At 40.1% G+C, this 24,855-nt stretch overlaps 1 protein-coding gene across 3 annotated transcripts; it reads right to left on the reverse strand.

Annotated features, from left to right (window-relative positions):
• Nucleotides 1-356: 356 nt before the first annotated feature.
• Nucleotides 357-21,317, reverse strand: KCTD20 (potassium channel tetramerization domain containing 20). Of its 3 annotated transcripts, XM_014056581.2 has the most exons (9): nucleotides 21,193-21,297; nucleotides 20,632-20,701; nucleotides 11,437-11,595; nucleotides 9,994-10,174; nucleotides 9,584-9,686; nucleotides 8,707-8,827; nucleotides 7,826-8,023; nucleotides 4,875-4,985; nucleotides 357-4,032 (listed from the first exon to the last, which is right to left on the reverse strand). In XM_014056581.2, exons 3-9 carry the CDS (start codon nucleotides 11,555-11,557, stop codon nucleotides 3,740-3,742), a joined length of 1,128 nt encoding a protein of 375 aa, XP_013912056.2. In that variant the 5' UTR covers nucleotides 11,558-11,595; nucleotides 20,632-20,701; nucleotides 21,193-21,297; the 3' UTR covers nucleotides 357-3,739. The 3 variants fall into 3 exon arrangements, with proteins under 3 accessions (XP_013912056.2, XP_013912055.2, XP_087576042.1); XM_014056580.2 differs by lacking the exon at nucleotides 20,632-20,701 and having other exon boundaries at nucleotides 21,193-21,317; XM_087719916.1 differs by lacking the exons at nucleotides 20,632-20,701; nucleotides 21,193-21,297 and adding an exon at nucleotides 20,971-20,993.
• Between the last annotated feature and the right edge of the window lie 3,538 nt (nucleotides 21,318-24,855).

Raw genomic sequence — 24,855 nt, forward strand, 5'->3', positions numbered from 1 at the left:
CAACAAGTAGTTTAGGAAAGGGAGACAGGAAGAAAAGAATACATAGCATCAGGATGTTGATTAAAGGAAAACTATAGTTGTCCATATACTGGTAAACCTTTTTTGTTACAATGAGAATGAGGGAATTTTTAGAGGGATACTGTGTAAACCATTTTGATTATAACCAAATCTGGCTCACATGTGATAAAAATTATACTGCAGCATTTAGACTTTGTAACATCAATGGTGGATATATTGTACCTTGTTTCTATGTGCACACCTAGGTGGAGCCTATTAAGTGAGTATAGATACAAATACATGCAATTTCACTGATGCTCCATGGTTGAGAAGGCATAAAAAGAAAAGTCACAGGAAAATAGATTAAAAAGTACTTTAATAAAGTCTATGAAGAAGTATATAAAATAACTTACAAAAAACACTGAAACAGCATGATCTTATAAATGCTAAGCATTGAATTAAATTATAAACTAAATCACAATAATAAAAAAATAAGGTGGTGATTACTCCTGAATTGAAATTTTCCATTTGCTCAAATGCAATGGGAGGGGAAAATAAACGCATCAATTAAGAAATATATTTTTAGAATAAATCTGTGTGAATAACTTTTGAACTGTACTGCCTCTAATGCTCACTCTACTGATCAGAGTGGTTCCACAAGAATGCTGCTGGCCTTTGCATACGAAATAGGTGATTATTCAATTCACTGGGATAAAATGAGCCTAAACTTCACAGACTTGAATTTGTCATTGTTTTAATTTAAAAATTACTTTTTATTTTATCTATTCAGTGAGTTAGATTCAGGTAAGGTCTGTACCCACTGAAACCATGATTTTCCTAACATTGTGATTTGGATCTGGATCAATGGCACAATCATTGCTTTTTATCTGCTACAGCAAATTTTTCTTGGTCCAAAAAAGCTATGGCCTCCAGATGTTGCTGAACCAGATGTTTCTGCACCCTTCACCATTATTCATACTTTCTGGGACAGTTGAACAGCCCATCAACATGTAAATAACACGGAGTACATAAGATATCTTAACCAAATTTGCATTACTCGCATTGGAAAATTGGGAAAAAATGTCAACCAATTTAGAAATTGCCAAATTTGTCTAGATGATTGGCCTCCAAGGAAATATTTAATCTGAGCTAATTGTACTCCATATTCAAACTTAGTTTGCAATGTGGCTTGCATAAGATTTTGCCCTCACTGATCCCAATATTGACTACGGCATCTACTTCTAGGTACCACAGTTTAAAAAAGATTTAGATAAACTGATTCAGAAAGGGAAATTAGAATTAGCAGCAGATTAGAAACCAAGTCTTATTACAAAAGAAGATTTAGGAATTAGGAATGCTTAGCTGTGGAAAAAAAAAAGAAAAGGGGGCAGGGAGGTATGACAATATTCTTGTACCTGAAGGAATACTGTACCTGAATGAAAAGGACAAGACTGGTTCTCCATCATTCCAGAGTGCAAGACGCTCTATAATCATTTCAAATTATAAGAAGGCAAATTATAATTGAACGGAAAGAAAAAAAAACCTTTTCCCCATAATATTAACTTTGGCATTCATTCATAGAAGTGGGGATCTCCTTACTGTTCTGACTAGAGGTGGTATTTAGCCGGTTTGGACTAGTTCGCCCAAACTGGTCGAACTGCCAAAACATCCTATGTAGCCTCATTTTCGACACCGTGCATGCGTGCACACAATGCGCGAGCAAAGTGCATGCTTAGAAGGCTGCATGCATACGTGGAAGGTGCACAGCGTGGGCCTGCATGCTCAGTTGTGAACCAGTGGTAAACATAAGTGAATTCCACGCTTGTTCTGACTATAAATGTAAAGTTTTATCATGGTTTGATTTGATACATGAAATCAATTTTAATCATTAAAAGGTTTTATTATTTATTGCCCAACCAGAATCCCAATGAAATGAGTTGTTAATGGGGGAAGGGGATCACAAAAACTCATCATTTTGGTGAATTGCAGAATACGAATCTGAGGAGCCATGCAATATATAATTTTCTACTGATCCTGCTGATTATGTTTCCCAATCGATTATTTTAAGGGCCAGCCTCAAGCAGCGTAATTGTCCCACAATGCTGAGACAGCTATTGTGTTTCCCCAAAAATAAGACAGGGTCTTATTTTCTTTTGACCCTAGAAATACGTGCTTGGCCTTATTTTCAGGGAAGTCTTATTATTTTTGAGGTGCAGTAGGCGTGGTCACCTCATGGCTGCTGCTGTGTTGCAATATTTCTGGGGAGGGATTATTTTCAGGGTGGGCTTATTTTAGCGCATGCACTCAAAAGCCTGACTGGGCTTATTATCCAGGGAGGTCTTATTTTCGGAAAAACAGGATAGGAAACTTACTCCTGCAATTGATATTAGCCAAAATGCTGAGAAGTGATGACAAAGCTGACATCCTTGCTAGTATCAAAGATCAATATCTTTAGCCAAGAGGACGGATTATATGGAACAACCACAAAGCATTTTCCAGACTCAAGACTCAAATGATAGCTGCTGTAGCGCAGGTTTTCCTGCAAGAGTCACTTCCTTAAAAATGCTGTGGAATACTTCCACAAGGAAGTTTTTTCCATTCAAGAAATGTTGCTTTGCAGCCTTTGCTTTGAGGGGAGGGAATGTTCAGCCATCTTCGTTCCTCCAGTGTTACTGCTTGAATGTTTGAGCCCAAGATTATGCATTGTTTTCTGCAAGTGGTACTTTCTTTTGTATCCCAGTAGCTTATTTCCAGTAAGTAAGCACAACTCAGGCATATATGTAAAGTAGGGCTGGTTCTTTCCTTGTAAATAATTTGAGTGGTTCACTGGGCACCCACAGATTCCAATTTCTCCCTGTTGGTGCTTACCTTGGTAAGTGCGTCTGATCTTCCTTTCTGAGCTGTTATGTCAATATTAGGAAACTGAACAGAAAGCGACAAAAGTGCATGCATCGTAGGTGTGATGTTTTGTCTATAAATATCTACTTCAGCCAGATAATGGAGGATGAAGGGTTACCAAACTCATTGCTATGATACTGATAATGACTGTAATACCACAATGGAATCCTTTATGATATGGTACCTTTTAAAACTGAGTCTGTGTAGATTAATGTTAATGAAGACTTTAAGACATTTTTTATGTTGCATTCCTTCCAATTCAATGGAATATCAAACAGCTCAATGTAGACTTTATCACTTGAGGCACAAACGACCAGAGTCAAACTATGCCACTTCTAATATTTCACACAAAGTCTTTCAAGAAAAAGCTCTAATGCTGGGAAAGCAGGAAGGAAAAGAGAAGAGGAGGGCAACCAGTAGCAAGATGGATGGGCAGTTGCCAGGGGCATTGGGAGTGCACTGTTGGGAGAGTTGAACAAAGAAATTTGGGACAGATCATCATGGAGAAAATCTAAGTGGTAGGAATAGAAAATGACTTGATGTCACATAATCAATCCTTTCAATTCAAGTGAGTTGAAAATAGGTTCCCATTCTTTTAGTTCCAATGCATTTATTTAGCTACAGGGATAAATGTTAGCTCAATCCTCAGGTTTCCAATCCTCCTAAGAGAATGCTTGGGACCCACAAGAAGCAAATTTGTTTTTAAAAAAAGTCCTCTGGGCTTGAAGAGACTATATTTGGAAACCATAGCAACCATGACAAGAAAATTCAGCTCTGAGTTGGGCATTAAGTCCCCACCCAAAAGCTCAGTGAAGTCCATTTGAGAGCCATTTGTGCTGCTTAATTAATCTGCCACTTCATTAGCATCCATTTGAGAGTGTGGTGCATTTAATCGATCAAGCTCGTCTACCTGGGGAGGGTGATGCATCATAACCTCTTGGTCTTCTGCTATGTCTTCACCTGCCATTACAAGGTTTGTTAGAGATTTGCTTCTAACACACTGGAAATCAACATGCCGACTTTTTCCTTCTTCCTTTTCCCAAGACATCTGGATGAATGGACGTTGAACATAGTTGTAGATAACTTCAGAGCGCCCTCCAGGCCTCTTTTTCACTTTCTCCTTACAAGTGGGATAACCTGAAACACAGTTAAAAGGTAAAAGTAAAGGTTCCCCTCTCACATATGTGCTAGTTGTTCCTGACTCTAGGGGGCAGTGCTCATCTCCATTCCTAAGCCGAAGAGTCAGCATTATCTGGAGATGTCTCCATGGTCATGTGGCCGGCATGACTAAATGCCGAATGTACACAGAATGTTGTTACCATCAAGGGTGGTCCCTATTTTTCTACTTGCATTTTTACGTGCTTTTGAACTGCCGAACTTTCTGATTGACAACCTCAGCGTCTTAGCCACTGAGCCACTGCATGCTCTGAAACACAGTTATTCAGGTATAACTATCGTCCCAAACTCCCCGCCCCCGGCCAACTCCAATCCCTATGTGTAAGCTTAATTATTTCTTCAAGTAATAAATATTCCTAAAAGGATAATATCCTAAAAAGGAGGCCATTTGGCCTGCGAGGATTGATCCCAAGACATCTTGAGGCAGAGACTAGACTGAAAAAGACTGACATAAAGAAGAGACTTTCTCAGCACTGAAAATACAAATGGAACTGACTCATGTGTTCAGTACACAAAACTGAACTATATGTCTAGCTTGGCCTTGAGTCAGGTTGCTGCTGCTAATTTCAGAAGGGAGGAGCAGACTTTAAATAACATCCACCCACCCCATCCTCATGGAAAACTTAAGAAATAGGCAAGGAATGTTAAGGGTTTGTCAGGAACTGACTGGGTGGATTATTCCAAAGACCTCAGCAAAATGTATCATTAAGCAATCAACAAAACTACATAGGGCTAACTAATAAAAACAGTAAATTGCTTTCCTTTTTTAACAGTTTGTATTACTTAGGAAACACTTTACATACCTTCAATGCCAATTCTTATGTTTTTGAGGCCACGTTCTTTCAAAACAGTTTTTGCAACATCCCGATTCTCAATGTACTTGAAGAATCTGTAGAGTTTAGAACTATACAGAACTTGGAGGTGAGAAAAAAAAGCCACATTAATTAATGAACATGAGTACAGCAGCTATTATTAAATTTGCTGAGACAAACAATAATTGGGCAACTTTTTTTTCATAAATTTTCAAAAATAGTTGAAAATACAGGTGATTTTCAAAGATCGTATACCAGGGATGGTGAACCTATGGCACACATGCCACAAGTGGCACGTGGAGCCATTTGTCAGGGCATGTGAGGCATGCACGCACTGGCCAGCTGAGTTCAGCCTTTTTTTTAAAGCCATTTTTCTCCCTCCCCAGGCTCCAAATGCTTTAAGGGAGCCTGGGGAGGGCGAAAACAGCCTTCCCCCCACTGGAGGCCCTCTGGAGGCTTCAGGAGCTTCCTTGAAGACTCCGGAGCGCAAAAAACCAGCCCTATGGGCAAACCGGAAGTTCGGGAAAGGACTTCCGATTTGCTCATAGGGTCGGTTTAAGCCCTCCAGAGACCTTCAGGAGGCTTTCCTGAAGGCTCTGGAGGATGCTCATAGGGTCGTTTTTAGTCCTCCGGAGCCTTCAGGGAAGCCTCTTGAAGGTCCCTGAAGGTTGCGGAGGGCCTCCAGGGAGGCGGGGGAGGCTTTTTTCGCCTTCCCCAGGCTCCTATAAAGCCTCTGAAGCCTGGGGAGGGTGAAAAAAAGCATGCAAATAATGGGGGGGGGAGTGCCTGTGATGCGCGCATATGCACTGGGGGTGTGTGCATTGCATTATGGGTGTAGCATGCCCACACACGACCCCACCGCTCCCCCCGCTTATGTCACGCGAGCCAAAAAAGGTTTGCCATTGCTGCCCTATACTAACAAGGAAGACTGGCAGCTTCATAATGTCAAAAGGCTTCCCTCTCAGATACAATTTCTATTTCTTTCCTTGCTCTTATTTCTGTAAAAGCAGAAATGTTTACTTCTTTCCCTTAAATTACGAAGTTCCTGCTTTTCTCAGAAAAGTCTTGCTGTGGTTCAGCAACCGCAATGTGATTTATTTTCCCTGGAGCAAATTCTTGCCTCAACCTCTTTCTGCTCTGCCAAGCAATACTGCCGCCTTGATGAAGCTTCTCTCTCATTCCCTTCCCATTTCGTTGATTTTGCATCTTGCTCATGAAGCTTGTAATAGCCTTTAGTTTGTGAATGTTTTACTTAGAATTTATCTTTTTTTTAAACCCCCCAAAGTAGTTTAAGTATCTTACTTGTCATCTTGTTTTTCAAGCTGCTAGTGTTCTACAGCAACTCTCATCCCTCACTCACGATCCATCATTCAATGGGTTAGTAACTTTCTTCCAAGGTCACATCTGGAAAGGCATCTGAACAGATGCCACCATTATGTCTTTGCCACCCTGCTGTTGGCTTTGCAATGCAATGTAGACACTGTCAGGGTTCCAAGTAACACCCCCCCCCCCAACTTTCAGATTCGGGTTAATGTCAGGGTTCCAAGGAACACCACCAACAAAAGAAGAGTCAGAGGCTTGAGTTTCCTCAAAGTTCCACTTTATTAGAGATGTCATATTGGCACATCTGGGAAAACCCGAATCTGAAAATCCCTGCCCAGCACCCACATGTCCATCACATGATCCAATCAGGCACCATCCAAAACTGCCTCCCAGTCACCTCATTGCAGCTGCACAGGCAAGGTGGCCTTGACTCTCTGAGAAAAGAATGTTATTTTGAATATATATCACCCATACTCTCAATAATCCCCCTTCCCATTTTCCCCACAATAGAAGATGTAGCAGGCCTGAAGGCCCAAATTTAAAAGATGGCTTCCAGGTCTGATAGACATGGCACCATATCCACTAAGAGCCTATGAAGTTTTTCAATGCATTGATTTATATATTCATATTTCTTCATTGCTCCACTCGGGTACGGCTTTTTATTATTTATTTGCATCCTGCCTTCATCCAATAGGCAGGAGGCACCTTCTTCCTCTTTTTTATCCGCAACAACAACCCTGTAACATGGGCTGGACTGAGAGAGAATGACTGGGCCAAAGACATCTAGTTGGCCTTCATGGTTAAGGCAGCACTTGAACTTACAATCTACTTTCTAGCCTGGTGCTTTGTTCGGTTGATTGGTTCATATGCCACGCATCTCCCTGTCTGATTGCAAGGCATTTTATACCCATATCACTTCCATAATCATATTTTACAAAGCATTTAAAATAGCAGTGCAGAAACTTCAGGAAGCACTGCATTTTCCCCATGGAAAAATACTGCTGTTAAAAGAAACATTGTAATATTCCTGTAAGCAAGAAAATTATCTATCACCCAAGCAATTAATAAACTAAAATTGTACATTTATTTCAAGGATTCTATTATGCAATTTATAATAGTTTATGGCAGTGATGGCTAACCTTTTTGGCACAGAGTGCCGAAAGCGTGTGCGTACACGCACACCCATAATGCAATGCGGGTACAACCCTGTGTGCGTACCCACCCCTGTGCATGCATATGCGCCCATGTGCGCCCTGTCCCCACACATGCGCACGTGACTCCCCCCGCACGTGCCCCCGCATGCGCATCCCACCCCCCATGAATACTTGTGCATCTTCTGGGTGTGCCCCAGCTCCCAAGCATGCGCAGCAGACTCAAAAACGCATGCCATAGGTTTGCCATCACTGGTATATGGCCTTAAACATACAATTTTACATTCAGCAGTGTAGTATGTCACAATCAATATGATTTTTATATTCTTAACTGTATATTGGGATGCCCAGATCCTTGGAAATTGATACTTGTACAAGACACCAACAGAGATTTTCTTTATAAAAGCGCAATATTATTTTTACTTTAAAAATTATTTTATGTAACATTTAAAAATATTTAAAACTTACTTTGTGAATATTCTTCCCCCATTGGAGGTGGATAGTCTTCATCCCAGTCCACTATGTCTTCATCCGTTAATACGACAATATGACATTCACGCTCTCCTTTTTTAGCACTACTAACCATTATTGGTAGGATTAACTCTTCCAAATAGCCATCAAACTGCTTATGAGCCCCATCATTGGACAGTTCATGCAATAATGCACCTAAGGAAATAAGATATATGGCTTTCCTGAATATGGCTGAATGTTATACATCTAACTCTATTAGTCGCATATCATATCATCTCAACAGCAAGATCTAGCACAAAACCTAAAAGCATATAAATGTATAGAGAATTGATGCATTTGTCCCTTATGTGAGTGTTCCTTACTTTAAATCTCTCCAAAAGGGACTGGGCCTTAACTTTCAAAATGCTAGCCAGTATGATCAATGGACCATGATGGCTATAAGACTCTAGAGCTGAAGATAGCATATCTGGAGAGCACTTGTGTGCGGAAGGCTGTTATAAATGCTGTTAAAGGTAAAGGTTTCCCTCGCACATACTGTATGTGCTAGTCGTTCCCAACTCTAGGGGATGGTGCTCATCTCTGTTTCAAAGCCAAAGAGCCAGCGCTGTCTGAAGATGTCTCCGTGGTCATGTGGCCGGCATGACTAAACGCCAAAGGCACTTGGAACACTGTTACCTTCCCACCAAAGGTGGTCTCTATTTTTCTACTTGCATTTTTACATGCTTTTGAACTGCCACGTTGGCAGAAGCTGGGACAAGTAACCGGAGCTCACCCCATTACGTGACACTAGGGATTCGAACTGCCGACCTTTCTGATCTACAAGCTCAGCGTCTTAGCCACTGAGCCACCGCGTCCCTTATAAATGCTGTTATACTTACTTAAATCTTGACACTTGATTGTGTTGAAATCAAAATTGATGCAAAGATAGTCACAAGTGTCTCTGAGATCAGGAATAGAAATTCCATCAGGACAGTGAATGATTCCAGTTTTGTAATAATCCTGAAAAGGGATAAAATATTATTATTAATACGTTTCTCCATCAAAAACATTCAAAATAGCATGCACAGGCAATCGATCATCTAATGATAGTTTAGGCATATGGTTATGCTTTACATACAGTTGGTACATAATGACAATTGTTTTCTATATTATTTTTAAAAGCTGACCATTAATAGGGTTATATTCTTCCTTCCTCCTTGAATAATGAATACAGAATAAATCATTTGACAAAAATATGAGATTATATATGTGTGTATGTCTGTGTGTGTGTGTGCACATATCATTTTCAACTTTGACTTTGTGTTTGCTAGGTGAGTTGAATTCTACTCCCAGAATTCCAAGTCTTTTCCTATGTGGATTTGGGATTCAAAGCCCAATATATCTTGGAGAGCAATCCATCTAATGTATTAGAAGCGGACAGATCCAGGTTCAGGTCTGCTCTTAACCACTGTAACTCACCGAGTGATTTTGGCTCGGTCACTCTACCTCAGCCTAACCTACCTAATAGGGTTGATTTTGTGGGAATAAAATGCACCAAGATTCCCTAAGCAACTGTGTGAGCTCTTAGAGGGAAGATAGATATAAATCTAACAAATAAAATGATATGGACTCCCTTAAATGGAGAAAAATGAAAGGGAAAATGAAGTCTAAACAGAATAAAATATACTTATCAGGAAAATCAGAATTCCCTTGAAGTTGAAAGCAAGAATAGGAACTTTACAAATAGGAGAAATAGCTCTGCTTCTGCATCCTCACCAGAACAATCCGAAAAACAGCAGAACTGATGCCTTCTGCAATTTCATATTCGCCCTTTTCATTTGGACGCGTAAAGTTATATTCTCGTCCTGGTCCAAACATTCTACAAAGCAGAAAGAAATTAAGGTAGGTAGATCAAATTAAGACCACTTAAGTAAAGAATAATTTCTATATTAGCAAGCTGTTATTGGGGACTATCATGAAAATTATCTAACTCTTACAAAGTTTTTATTTTTTTGAAGCCTAGAAATTGTGATTGAATTGCTAACACTGAATAGAAAAACTAGATCTAAGCACTTGATATAATTTTACATATACCATTCAGAAACCTGCTTAGTATGGCCATATCTCTATGATAGGAAAGCATGTCAAACAGCTTCTGGAATTCTTAACACCTCGGAGTCACTTACCTTCCCAACATTGTATCAGGATGGGCTATGAAAATTTGTGGGTTTACAACAAATCTTGCTCCATCTACAATAAGAGTGACTTTCTCTGGGGCTTGGAGTTGTGGACTATTGCTCATGTTGTTAGGACTGTTCCCAGACTGTTCTTGTGTACTGTAGTAGCCTGGATTTCGTTTACTCCCTCCTGGGAAGAAAATAATAATATTGACATATTCAAAGCCATTAGAACATAGAGAACTTGCTGGGTGAAAAGCAGATCTGAGCTGTTCTTCTAAAGACACCAGATATGAGCAGCATCTGAATAATTGGATCAATGATTAGATTTTAAAAGTTCACCTATAACTCAAAGTGATTGTTTTATTTGTATCTTATCTTTATTATTTTTATAAATAACAAGGCAGAATGAATACCCAATACACCTTCCTCCTTCTATTTCCCCACAATTACAACTTTGTGAGCTGGGTTAGGCTGAGAGAGAGCTAGAGAGCTGAAAGAGAGTTACCCAGCTGACTTTTATAGCTAAGACAAACTAAAACTCAATCTCTGGCTTTCTAGCCTGATGCCTTAATTACTAGACCAAACTGGTTAATGAGGTTAATTATATTTAATACATGTTTTTTCTTTTAACAACCCTGTTATCCCCTGCATCAGGGTGGAGTTGGAATGACTGAATGGAGATGAGCATTTACTGGCCAGATGCCCTTCCTTATGCCTATGTGAAGCTCACAGTAGATATATTCTCATTATGTCCAGAGACAGAAATATCTCCCACTACCTAGGACTGAAATCACAGCCTCCTGATTTCAGGCACAACTTCATCCATCAAACTATATTTAATACATTGATTATGGGTTAATACAGAAATGCCTCAATGTCATAAGAAAAAGCATCACTGGTTTAGAATACCTATAGGCAGATTCTTCAAGCTGAATTAATATAAAACAATGCAAAATGGTTCCACACTTTTTCTTATGATATAAAAAAGATGGAAGAGTCCAGATGGAGATTGTGAATGGCTCAATCTTTGGTACAGTTCATGTCCTAGGCAGGTTGATTACATAATAAATGTAGTGTTTAAGGATATGTAGTAGTTTGATCAGACAGAAGACTGATTCACACTCTGCATTCATGTGTCTATAATTATATGAATTTTCACACAGCTGGTATGAATGTATCTAGGGATAGAACTGCAATCTCTTTGTTTTCACACTTGGCTCATTTCATTTGATTACAATTTATCTATTTAGGTTTTACCCTATCCAGAAGAGACAAATATAACCTAATGGGTTATGCACACCACAGTGGTTTATTCACAGTATGGTAACAACTGGTTAAAAATTTTGTGGAAATGCGGCCATTAATAACTTGATCCCAAAGAGCTACGCAAGACCACGTTTTGTGGTACATTTTATTTTATTTTTTTAAAAAAACTGATTTTGTCCTTACCATGATTTCTGCACAAAGGAAACATGTTAATGCTGTGACTGCCCTGCTTCACACTGCCTTTGTCCTGATCATGGGTTGAAGAAGCTAAATTCTCAAGCTCTTGATTACTCAATTTCTCCATTCCACCGGCATGACTAATATTCAGCTGGAAAAGCAGTCCTACAGGAAAGGGGGAAAAAAAGGATTTACATCACCACAAAATCTCTCAGTCTATTCTTTCTTTGAGCAACATGCAGGTGCTTAAGGCCATAGGCATCCCTTGGAGGTCCTTCGGCATGCTTTGCTAATACAAAAGAGGTAGAAAATATATGAAGATGCAGTATAAACCCTGGAATTTCATATCACCCATAAAAACAAAGACAAGGTGCCAAAGTCTCTTTTAACTATCATATATGTGTGATATGTTCCTACTCACTTTCTGTGCCTTCATTCCACTATCCAAATTTTAACAATAGCTCATGGCTTCCAACAATAGATGGCAAAATCATCAACTAATAAAACCTGAACAGGAACTTAGACTGTGGTCTCAGCAGCATATTCTTATCTAAGCTTGACTCAATTTGGTGCTCATGAAATATGTTTAGCCTGCACAAGGTACAGCATATGTGGAAACTGGAAGGCAGCAAGCTGGGGAAGCCTCTCTAATCACTTCACCATGCGGACTATTTCATATGACTTTTTTCCTCTTAGAATCTCAATATTTTTCTTTCATACTTGGCCTTTACATTTACCAAAACATTTTACAAAGATCTAGCTCTCTGGAGACAACTCTAATGTTGTGCAAGGGGATAGAAAGAGAAGAAAAGGATGGCCAGCAATAAGGTGGACAGTCTGTGTTACATTGATACTAAGTGCATCATTGGAAGATCTGAAAGATCTTCATAGAAAAAATCTATCCATGTGGTTGCTAGGAGTCAGCAGTGACTTTGTGGCATCTAATCAATCAAACAAGCAGGTACCTATGAACATTGATATCATACAAGATCTTGTTCTACATACAAACATGAATGGGAGAAGAACATCAATGCTCATCATATGTTCAGGTAGTGAAAATATCTATTCTACTAGATGTGTTCTTATTGGAAAGTTTACCAGCAGATTCTCAACAGTTTACACACAGCAAACTAAACAAGAGACATGGACACTAGTATTCAGATTTGCACACCATCCAAAAGAAAGTGACTTTTGTGAAGCAGCCTCATTAATCTTATGTCCCTGGCTGTTTGAAGAAATAGCACATGGGAATAATAAATATCTAAATTAAATAAATGCAAATCAATTCCCTTTTTTGTGATGAATTTATTTATTTATTTATTTATTAGACTTATATACCGCTTCATAGGGCTTTCAGCCCTCTCTAAGCGGTTTACAGATTTTTGGTAAATTGAGCCAGCAAATTGCCCCCACAGTCTGGGTCCTCATTTCACCCACCTCGGAAGGATGGAAGGCTGAGTCAACCTTGAGCCAGTGAGATTTGAACCGCTGAACTGCAGATAACAGTCAGCTGAAGTGGCCTGCAGTACTGCACCCTAACCACTGTACCACCTCGGCTCTTTTCTGTTACATATACTGCTCAAAAAAATAAAGGGAACACAACAATAAGACATCCTAGATCTGAATGAATGAAATATTCTTATTAAATACTTTGTTCATTACATAGTTGAATGTGCTGACAACAAAATCATACAAAAATTATGACTGGAAATCCAATTTAGCAACCCATGGAGGTCTGGATTTGGAGTTACACTCAAAATTAAAGTGGAAAAAAACACTACAGGCTGACCCAACTTTGATGTAATGTCCTTAAAACAAGTCAAAATGAGGCTCAGTAGTGTGTGTGGCCTCCACGTGCCTGTATGACCTCCCTACAACGCCTGGGCATGCTCCTGATGAGGTGGCGGATGGTCTCCTGAGGGATCTCCTCCTACACCTGGACTAAAGCATCCCCCAACTCCTGGACAGTCTGTGGTGCAATGTGGCATTGGTGGATGGAGCGAGTCATGATGTCCCAGATGTGCTCAATTGGATTCAGGTCTGGGGAACAGGCAGGTCAGTCCATAGCATCAATGCCTTCATCTTGCAGGAACTGCTGACACACTCCAGCCACATGAGGTCTAGCATTGTCTTGCATTAGGAGGAAGCCAAGGCCAACTGCACAAGCATATAGTCTCACAAACGGTCTGCAGATCTCATCTCGGTACCTAATGGCAGTCAGGCTACCTCTGGCGAGCACATGGAGGGCTGTGCGGCCCCCTAAGGAAATGCCACCCCACACCATTACTGACCCACTGCCAAACCGGTCATGCTGGAGGATGTTGCAGGCAGCAGAACATTCTCCACGGCATCTCCAGACCCTATCACATCTGTCACATGTGCTCAGTGTGAATCTTTCATCTGTGGAGCACAGGGTGCCAGTGGCGAATTTGCCAATCTTGGTGTTCTCTGGCAAATGCCAAACGTCCTGCACGGTGTTGGGCTGTAAGCACAACCCCCACTGTGGACATCAGGCCCTCATACCACCCTCATGGAGTCTGTTTCTGACCGTTTGAGCAGCCACATGCACATTTGTGGCCTGCTGGAGGTCATTTTGCAGGGCTCTGGCAGTGCTCCTCTTGTCCCTCCTTGCACAAAGGCAGAAGTAGTGGTCCTGACGCTGGGTTGTTGCCCTCCTACGGCCTCCTCCATGTCTCCTGATGTACTGGCCTGTCTCCTGGTAGCGCCTCCATGCTCTGGACACTACGCTGACAGACACAGCAAACCTTCTTGCCACAGCTCGCATTGATGTGCCATCCTGGATAAGCTGCACTACCTGAGCCACTTGTGTGGGTTGTAGACTCCGTCTCATGCTACCACTAGAGTGAAAGCACCGCCAGCATTCAAAAGTGACCAAACCATCAGCCAGAAAGCATAGTAACTGAGTAGTCGTCTGTGGTCACCACCTGCAGAACCACTCTTTTATTGGGGATGTCTTGCTAAGTGCCTATGCTTTCCACCTGTTGTCTATTCCATGTGCACAACAACATGTGAAATTGATTGTCAATCAGTGTTGCTACCTAAGTGGACAGTTTGATTTCACAGAAGTGTGATTGACTTGGAGTTACATTGTGTTGTTTAAGTGTTCCCTTTATTTTTTTGAGCAGTGTATAATGCTGCCTATACCTTCTTAGCCCAAGTTCTTGGCTCTAAGAAATCAAAATGGCAAACAGTGTCTTTTGGGGAGATAGGTGGCTTGAATTAGTTTTGACTCTTAACAAGAGGATTTCAGAAATGACTTGCCATTGCCAACTTCTTAGGGCTGAGAGTGGATGACTGACCCAAGGTCACACAACTGGCTTTGTACTTAAAGCAGGACTATAACTCACAATCAACCAGTTTCTAGCCTGGTGCCTTAATCATCACACTAAACTGACTCTTTTAACTAGAACACCAAATAACATTTAAGTTTCTAAGTTAGCAGGTAAAAAATGTACAATGCTGTTAAACAATATTTAAGATCAATACCGTAAATCTAATGAAATATCTATTTGTTTTTCTAATCCTCCAGTTAACCATTTTTATTAGCAACCTAAAACTGTCCTATTGACATACTCACATTTAAAAGTAAATCCAGTTCTGTAAATAGTATCACGAGACAGTGGCTGACATATGAATGTGTTTAATTTCTCTTCTCAACACAGCACATTTCACTGCATGACTCAGAAACAACATGCAACTTACATAGATTTTGGTCCAGGGATTTGCCTTTCTGGCTCTTCATCTTCCTACTTAAAATCATCATCAAATTACAGTATGGCTTAACTAGCTACAGAAATTGAGAATCAATCAGACCCTAATATTGCTTGATGAAGTTCCAACAAACCCAAAATTTTCATTTTTTTGCAACTTGACTTAAGGAAGATATGTTCTTAATGTATTTTTGAATTCTACATTCAGTCCTTTGTATTATACTATATACCCCTGATGGAGAACCTATGGCACACGTACCAAAGATGGCACACAGAGCCCTCTCTGTGGGCACAGGTGACGTTGCCAGCGGCTCGTCTGGGTTCCATTGCAGGCATGCACACCAGCCAGCTGCTCTCTTCCAGGTTCCGGTCTGCGTATGCATGCCGGCCAACTGGTCTTCGTGCCGGAGCTCCAGAACCCGGAAGAGAGCAGCTGGCCAGTGCACATGCGCACAGCGGCCAGCTGCTCTTCCGGGTTCTGTCATGCACATATATGCCGGACAGCTGTTCTCTTCGGGTTCTGGTGCCCACATGCCCGCGCACACACACACACTCCAGTTTCGGCACTCGGTGCCTAAAAGGTTAACCATCCCTGCTATATACAATAGTGCCGGATTTCATGCTAATGCCAAGCCTTGATCAATTATGGTTTATTGAACCACAATTGCTGTGTTTGAACAACAAGCTGAACCAAAATCACATCAAAGCATGTGGCAACTTAGTTTGAACAATGTGTACAGGAAAATGGTTGCTAGGTCTGTGCGTGCTTCCAAAAATGATATGAAGGAAATGCTTTGGAACATGCAGAGGCCTGAAAAAAAAATGCAGGCATTTCAAGATATCTACTATTAAAATTAATGCAACGGCATTTGGGAGTGGGAGCAGGGAGGCTGCTGCACAGAACTTGGGAAAAAAATCATTCTGCTTTATTTCTAAAGTATATACAGTTCTAAGTTCTATCATAAAAACTGAATGGGATTTGCTTGCCCTCTCACGATATATTTTCTCCCAATATGGAAATATTAAAGGCAGACTCGTGTTTCATTATATATTACATTTCTATCAGGGTATGTTTCTAACCATTACAGAATTGGTTCCAGAGCTCAGTGCTTCTGTTTTGAGTAGTTTTCAGACTGACAAGGATTCAGGAGACAATTTTTTAAAAAAGAATCACCTTCCAGCTTTCCAGACAGAGACTGGCAAGAAAAAAACAACACTAAGTCTGGCATTGTTTTTGCTTCTCTTATTGGGAGAATAAGAGGGTATTATTAGAGAAAATTGGAGAGGGTAATAAATTGATGATGAACCTACATATCCTTAGATATAAGCACTGCTATTGGGACCTATCACTGGTAAAGACAGCTGGCAAGAGGCCACTTACCAGGGAGGACCTTGAAGGTTGGTGGAGATATTCTGGTAATTGACTTTCTAAATAGCCTAAGTAGCACTCGCAATAGCACTTATTTATTGACTCATAGTTCTTTACAGCCCTCTCTAGGTAGTTTACAGAGTCAGCCTATTGCCCCCAACAATTTGGATCCTCATTTTACCAACCCCGGAAAGATGGAAGGCTGAGTCAACCTTCAGCCAACCATCGAAGTCCTGACAGTGGGCAGAGTTAGCCTGCAATACTGCATTCTAACCACTGTGCCACCACAGACACTTCCCACCATAGCAAGTATCTGCAGAAAAACAACCAAAGATGAAATGGAGAAGAAAAAAGCAAAGACCACCAAAAAAATACATTTCTTATGTGTTAAAGATGGTCAATATATACCAGTGATGGCTAATCTTTTTCTAAAGGTGTGCCAAAATTGTGCGTGCGCACGCTGTTGCATGTACATGCATGCCCCCCCACCTGTGCATGTCTGCATGATACCCCCCTGTGCAGGCGTGCACGTGCCCCCGTGGGAGGGGGTTGCCCTCCCTAAGCTCTGATGGCTTTCCTGAAACCTGGGCAGGGCGAAAAATGGCCCAATGGCCCAACCAAAAGTTTGGGAACGAACTTCCGGTTTGTCCATTGGGGCATTTTTCATCCTGCCCAGGCTTTAGGAAAGCCTCCGGAGCCTGGGGAAGGTGAAAAACGGCCTAACTGGAGGCTTTCCTGAAGCCTGGGGAGGGTGAAAATGGCCTCCCCCAGGCCTCTGGAAGGCCAAAAATAAGCTGGGGGCTGAGGGCTGCCGTGCCGGCAAATATAACTGTCCCCCCCGAAAGAGACTTGCCACTATACATCCTTTAGAATTGGGTCTTCTTTGTGCTGCGCTTCCCTTGTGAAACTGCATCTGCCACCCACTCTAGGACCAGGGCAGTGGTGGGTTTCAATTTTTTTTAGAACCTCTTCTGTAGGTGTGGCCTGCTTTGTGGGAGTGGCTTGCTGGCCATGTGACTGAGTGGGAGTGGCTTCAGTCTTGTGACTGGGTGGGCGTGGCCAACTTGTTAAATGTGGTGAAACTCACTTAATAACACTCTTGCTTAGCAACCAAAATGTTGGCTCAGAAACTCTGGCATTTGAAGCACGTAAGTCTTAAAGCTGTCAAGTTACAAAACCCTTGCACCCCTAACCCTTTAGAAAAAAAAAACCTAAGGGTGTTCAAACTTGACAGCTTTAAGACTTTAAGGTTTAGATAGGACTCTTAGAGGCAGGCAGGGCTATTGGTGAACTAGCCAATCAGTGAGCAGCAGGCGGCGCAAGCGTGGTGCGGACGGGTGTGGGGGAGGGAGCTGGAACCCGTTCTAAACAGCACAGTAGATTTGTGGAACCTCTTCTATAGAAGAGGTTAGAACTGGCAGGAACCTACCCCTGGACTAGGGAGGCTCCAATCTTTTTCAACCCAAGAAAGCCATTTACACCTGGTTCTTCCAAGGAGGTCCCTCTAGAACATGGGTGTCGAACTCGTCACCGTCACGTAATGTATCATGACATTTTTCCATTTGCGAAGGAGTAGGCATCGCCTGCATGTGACGCATCCGGCCCATGGGCCGACAGTTTGACACCACTGCGCCTAGAGACCGGGATTGTTTATATTAGAAAAAAGTTTTCTTGGTGCACTAAGATTTCTTTATAATGATTTTATTAAACATTACAACTAAAAAGATAAAAACTAACACAAATTAAAAGAAACCCTGCAAGAATAAAAAGAAAGAAATAGAAATGCAAACTTCACCTAAATATAGAAAGAAAAGTAAGCAATTCAGACCACTGTATAATGGATGGATAATGACTGATCTTTTAGCCTTCTAGCATTACTCATTCTGTAACCACAGAAGCCCAGAAGATGATTCCTTTTGTTCTCCTGGTATTTTCCATACTGTTGATATATAATTAAAAAGAAGAGCGCTACCAAACTAGCAACTCTTCCAGAACAAGATTAATACTTAAACAGCAACAGATATGGACAGGTGAATTAAAAAAAAAAAAACATCTGGAGAAAACTTTTTTTGCTTCAAGCAACTTGTAGCATGGCGAACATATTTCCAGACATGTAATGCTTTTTTCATATTTATTTGGAAGACAAGGTTTGAGGAACAGTCATTTTTCACCAAGGAAGTTTTAATTGTCAGAAAGCAGAAATTATTAACTTCCTCTTTTTCAGAAGACTAGATGGAAATTTTTGAGCATTGAAAATAACTTGGAAAGCGTGAATGTTTCCCCTTCTGCCACATTAATGTATTAGGAGAGGTGTAGCATGCAGCTCCCACTTGATCCTCAAAGATTTACCTATAGGGAATCCATATCACAAAACAGCAAGAAAATGCTTTTATTTGCGAAATGGGAGTGGACTATTAAGTGAATATCTTAAATCTATTTATTGGGATAAATGATCAATTGTTGCAATTTTTAATGTAAATATCACTGCAAGTGGCAATGTTCTCAGCCAAACTAGCATGTGAAATCCAAGTTTGAGGTGGCAGCTGTAAGGGCTTCAAAATCCTCTGTAGTATAGTACTAGAAAATCCTTTACAGACATTATTTATAAATGTAATAACAGCAATTTAGAATTCATTTTTAGAATATGCAAAATCATATGCTAAAAAAGTCTAAAGAGTCATGGAAAAAGAAATGGGAATGTATAGTACATGAATATCAATAGAAGACTATCTTGGCATTTATTTATTATTCATGATTTACATAGACACGGGGGATTTAAAACTACAACTAATGCAACACAAAATATCACTGTATTTAATATGCACTCCCCGGTGTGTCTTTTCCTGGAAGAAACTAATGGGTCCAACTGATGATTAGAGATGTGGTACTCTAGATGCTGATTCATATGTTACAATGACGTGTGATACTGCATTTTCTTTTGGACAGAAAATATTTTACTTAGCAGTGAGACTACATCAGCTCCAAATTCACCAAGAGTGATGTTGGGTCTGCTCTGTTCAAATGTGTAATTAATGACTTGGATGACACGGGGGAGGTAAGATTGTTTTAGGAAAAAGTGTAACATTCTTGAGCTCATCAATACAGAAGACACTGAGGAGAGGATAGGCAATTACGACAGCTTTATGACCTGTGGACTTCAACTCCCAGAATTCCGTAGCCAGTCCTGTTGAGACAGGAATTCTGGGAGTTGAAGTCCTCAGGTTGTAAAGTTGCCTTACCTAGTTGTCCAACCTTGTATTAAGGATTAAATATGTTACCTGTTAACCAGGATCTGAGGCATAGTTCTGCTCAGGTGGCAGAAAGCAGAGTAATGTGCCAAGCATGACATTTTTAATGTTTCCTTTCAATTTTGTTGAATTGAAACTGATTTAGCGTTTTGCTTCTCTGATTTATTTCTCAGATTTCACAGCACCAAGCAATTTGGGAATATGGTACACTTAGTTTATCACAACACAGTAGATTTCGCTACTATTCCTTAGTCCAGTGTTTTTCAACCACTGTGCCGTGGCACACTAGTGTGCCGTGACATAGTGTAAGGTGTGCCGTGGGAAATTACTTTATATATAGTCAATATAGGCACAGAGTTAATTTTTTTTAACATTTTCTAATGGTGGTGTGCCTCGTGATTTTTTTCATGAAAAAAGTGTGCCTTTGCACAAAAAAGGTTGAAAAACACTGCCTTAGTCTGTATTGATAATTAAAAAACAACGGATTACTTTTTATTTTTAAAATGCTTGCTATCTTTTTTGTTTTGCCAGATTAGCTTATGTTCACATAACAGAAAAGACACATATTTTAAAATATCCCCACATAATTTTCATTAATGTAAATTAATTGTTAAAATAGTGTTTGAAAACCTCCGTCTTAAATTATATTTGTTCACTGCTAGAAAAAAAAACAACCTAATATCCAAAGCAGTTTATCTGAATATCGGTTGAATAACACCACCAAATTGATAGATTATTCGCCCTAGAAAAACGAATGAACCCCTTGAATCCGAATATAGTATTTTTCCCCTGCATCTCGGAATTACGTGAGAGTAAATCTCTATGGAGACAACCATGAAAAAAAGAACAATACCAGTAAAGCTGCAATGTACGATATCATTAACCTTGGGAAGGGCTTTCTTTCTTCATGGAGGAGCATCGCCCTGGAAGAAGGAATGCCATTGCTGAGTCCAGACTCTGCCCAACTCCGAGAATCTTTTAAGGAGGGATCGCAAGAAAAACGAACTCAAGATCCTTGCTCGCTTGGAGCTTCTCCTTGAAGCCCCCCGCCCCCTGCAGACCCCTCCCCTTTGCAAGAAATATTGCAAGATAATCCCTCCAACCGAGAACCATGGTCATCCCCCCCCCCCACTATAATTTATTTATTTTTCTTTTTGATGGCCGCTTTCAATCGTCCTGGGGAAATTTCTACCTTGTGATGTTTAGCCTTTCCGCCGATACTTTTTCCATGCCTCAAATACGTAATGCGATCGAGCTTTAAAGAGCAGAAATCTCAAAACGATTTCACACTTTCCGTTTCTTTCAGGCCGCAATTAAATATATGCATGGGGAAGTTTGGTCTGATCGACATTGATTTCTATTCTAGACTATACAGAAAAATGCAGAAAGGCCATTATTTGCATGATCTACTTACCGACATTCACTGAAGGATCCCAGTTAATGAATCAGCGCTGCAGCCTGGAAATCTACTTTTAACAACAATGTCGATAAATCCAAGCGGCGGAAGAGACGATATATCCCCACCCCTTCTAAATCTAAACGATTATTCATGAGCATTCCTTCAAATTAAGAGTCCCTGCCCAGTAAAAGAAGAGAGGATATGTTCATACTGTACGGCAAGCACTTTTGCTCTGGGAATACTGCCCTGCAAAGGATGTGAGTTCAAACTGCATGTCTTAAAAATCGCAATAACCACTGTTGTAGTTATTAATTTTTATTGTTATTTATTAAATTAGTGCATTTTATGCCCCCTATTTCCCTTACAATGAGGATCTTTTTTCTAATTATTCAATATGTTCAATATATTTTAATAATTTATTATTTAATAAATATCTTATTAAATATATTTAACAATTATAAAATATTTTATTCCCTAATCATACATTGCTCTATTAATCCATTATTGCCCCTCTCTAACTGAGGGGTTCCCAATGTTTCTCAGTCTTGACAAGTTTAAGATCAGTGGACTTCAATTCCCAGAATTCCCAAGCTAATATGACATTTTCAGGGAGTAGATTCACTAATGAAGTTACCACTTCTAATTCTGATTCTGGTGTGCCTCTGCAAACCACATACACAGTGAAATAGGTATTTGGAGAACTACAGTAAGAGTCCTTCACTCCTCTGCTTGCAACAGAATGCCTTATGGCAACAGAATACCTTATGAACTGAACCCAGAAGGATATTTCTTCCAACAGTAGCTTCTCTAAAATCTATGTACGGTTGATGAACTTCAATGAGTCTCTGGGACATACTTCTTTTCACATTTCAGCTGTTCTAATATATTCCACGTCAGTTAATACTATCTTAATATCCACATTATAAAAGTTTAATAATTTAATGAAAAATAAGATTTCATTAAAATGTATTTATATGATACCAAACACATATCATAAAATAAACTAAGTGATTTGTTTGGTTTTATGTTAAGGCACTCCACCTATAATGGTCTGTAAACTGAAATTTGTTGAATATGGTGTGAATCCAACTATTTGTGGATTATTAATAAACCATGCTTAAGTCACGGTCTAGCACAATGTGGCTATCTACTAAGGAAGGAAATCTGAAAGTGCTAATTGATTGACTTGTCTTTTTATCTAGCATATTTCTAAGATGATAAAAGCAAAACCTAAGAACAAAAACAACAAAAAATAGCAACAACATTAAAGCATAGAACATGCAATAATAGTTGGAAGTGACCTTTATGAGGTCTTCTAATCCACTCACTGCTCAAGCAGGAGATCCAATATCATTTCAGGCAAATGGTTGTCCAGTTTCTATTGGAAAGCCTCCAGTGATTGCGCATCCACAACTTCTGAAGGCAAGCTATTCCATTGGTTGATTGCTCTCACCATTAGGAAATTTCTCCTTAATTCTAGGTTGCTTCTCTCCTTGGTTAGTTTCCATCCACTGTTTCTTGTCTTGGCTTTTGGTGCTTTGGAAAACAGTTTAACCCCCCCTGATTTGTAGGAGCCTCTTAAATATTGGAACATTGCTCTCATGTCATCCCTAGTTCTTCTTTTCACTAGACTAGACATGCCCAATTCCTGTAACAGTTCTTCGTACGTTTTAGCCTCCAGCCCCCTGATCATTCTTGTTGCTCTTCTCTGTACTCTTTCTAGACTCTCAATGTCTTTTTTATATTTGGTGACTAGAACTGGATGCCATAGTCCAAGTGTGGTCTTACTAAGGCTTGTAAAGTGGCAGTAGAATTTCACATGATCTTGATTCTGTCTGTCCCTCTGTTAATGCAGCCTAGCTATTACCATAAACACATTAAAGAGCCTTAGAGAAGACTATGTAGTGTTTTCAGTTCACAGTTTCATCCCAGCTTGTGTTGTGGTCCGCCGGCAGCCTTCGGAGCTTGCAACAGAGTCAGACAGTGAGGAGGTTGGGGAGGAATATAGGTAAGGTGACCAGATTTTCAGATTGGTAAAGAGGGACACCTTTGACCCGGGGGGGGAGGGGCTTGATTAAAAATTTTATACGGAGCAACAAAAATTTTCATACAATGCAAAAATAGTATTGTAATATTTTTTATTTCAACATAACTACAATTTACAAATATAAATTGCCAAACATCAAAATTTTGATCACATGACCATGAGGATGCTGCAATGGTCGCTAAGTGTGAAAATGGTCACTAAGTGTGAAAAATGGTCATCAGTCACTTTTTTCAATGCCATTGTAACTTTGGTCACTATACCACCTTTCTTGCCACAGTTCTTAAGTGAATAACTGCAACTGATAAGTTAGTAGCATAAGTGAATTTGGTTTCCCCATTTGACTTTGTCAAAAGGTGATTATATGACCCCAGGACACTGAAATCATCATAAATACGAATCTGTTGCCAAACTTCAAAATTTTGATCGCGTGACCATGAGGATGCTGCAATGGTCGCTGTGTGAAAATGGTCGCTAAGTGTGAAAATGGTCATCAGTCACTTTTTTCAATGCCATTGTAACTTTGGTCACTATATCACCTTTCTTGCCACAGTTTTAAGTGAATAACTGCAGCTGGTATTTTGTATAGAATCTTTTTTTAAATAGTCTAAGACAATTTAAAAAAAGAATCCACACAGAATAAATTGAAGTAAAACATTTCAAAGTATTGTGCATAGAATTTATTTTGGATAGAATCTTTTTTTAAATAGTCTAAGACAATTTAAAAAAAGAATCCACACAGAATAAAAATATTTTAAAAAATCCTATGCACGATAAATAAAATATTATTTTAAAATACATTAAAAAAATAAAAGAAAAAAACCCAGTTCACTTACCAGCAGGCACAAGTGAGCATTCCAAGTCAATCCAGAATGATGTAGATGTTTATACAAAGAACTGAGCAACTTAAAATGGTGAAATTAGTCAGGGAAATATTTTTCAAAGAAACTTTGCCACCATTTTGGAGCAGACCTCCAACCTCCGTGCCCCTCCCCTCCGGAAAATCCAGGAAGTAATAGTCGCTTCCCTCTCTAGCCAAGTGTTTCCTGCAGCTCTATGGTACTTGGTCATTTTTTCTTATAAAAGTGAGTAAAAGGGGCACGGGAGGGGTCCGTTTTGTTGCTTTAACGTTTTAATATCTTCAATGAAAGTACTGAGACAGAGAGAGGAATTAGACAGGGTATCTTTTGTCTTGCCCTGGTTTCTTAAGCAAATCCACTGGGCTTTCAACATGAAGCCAGAAAATCGGGACTTTTTAAAAACGCAGCGGGAAATGGGACAAATTGTTATAAAGCGTGACTATCCCACTGAAATCGGGACGTCTGGTCACCTTAAACATAGGTCAATCCTGGAGTTTGGGAAAGGCTCAGACGAGGGCTCTGCATCAGAGGCAGAGAGGAGGCCGGGGGCCATCTGGGAGTTATGTACTGCCACTGGAGCCTCCAGAGTCACACATCAGCAAGGCAGAGGAACAGGGGGAGTCTGTTCCCAGTGTGCGCATGCGCAGAGCTGCCAGAAGGCAAGAGCAGTTAAGACAAAAGGGGTGACTCAGGAATAAGGCTTGGAGATGATTGGTCCCTCCCATAAGACATAAAGGAGAAGCAAAGGCATGTGAGCCTTTGCAGGAGGCAACT

Source organism: Thamnophis sirtalis, unplaced genomic scaffold (genome assembly GCF_051295495.1).
Source record: "Thamnophis sirtalis isolate CommonGarterSnake01/CBP01778 unplaced genomic scaffold, rThaSir2_p1.2 scaffold_7, whole genome shotgun sequence".
Lineage (NCBI taxonomy): Eukaryota > Metazoa > Chordata > Lepidosauria > Squamata > Natricidae > Thamnophis > Thamnophis sirtalis.

Coding starts and splice junctions, on each gene's coding strand:
- KCTD20 (XM_014056580.2), bottom strand. CDS start 11,557: ATGGAGAAATTGAGTAATCAAGAGCTTGAGAATTTAGCTTCTTCAACC. Junction 10,175..11,436: donor TCCTTTGTGCAGAAATCATG/GTAAGGACAAAA, acceptor TTTTCTTCCCAG/GAGGGAGTAAACGAAATCCA. Junction 4,986..7,825: donor GGGGGAAGAATATTCACAAA/GTAAGTTTTAAA, acceptor CTCACCTCCAAG/TTCTGTATAGTTCTAAACTC.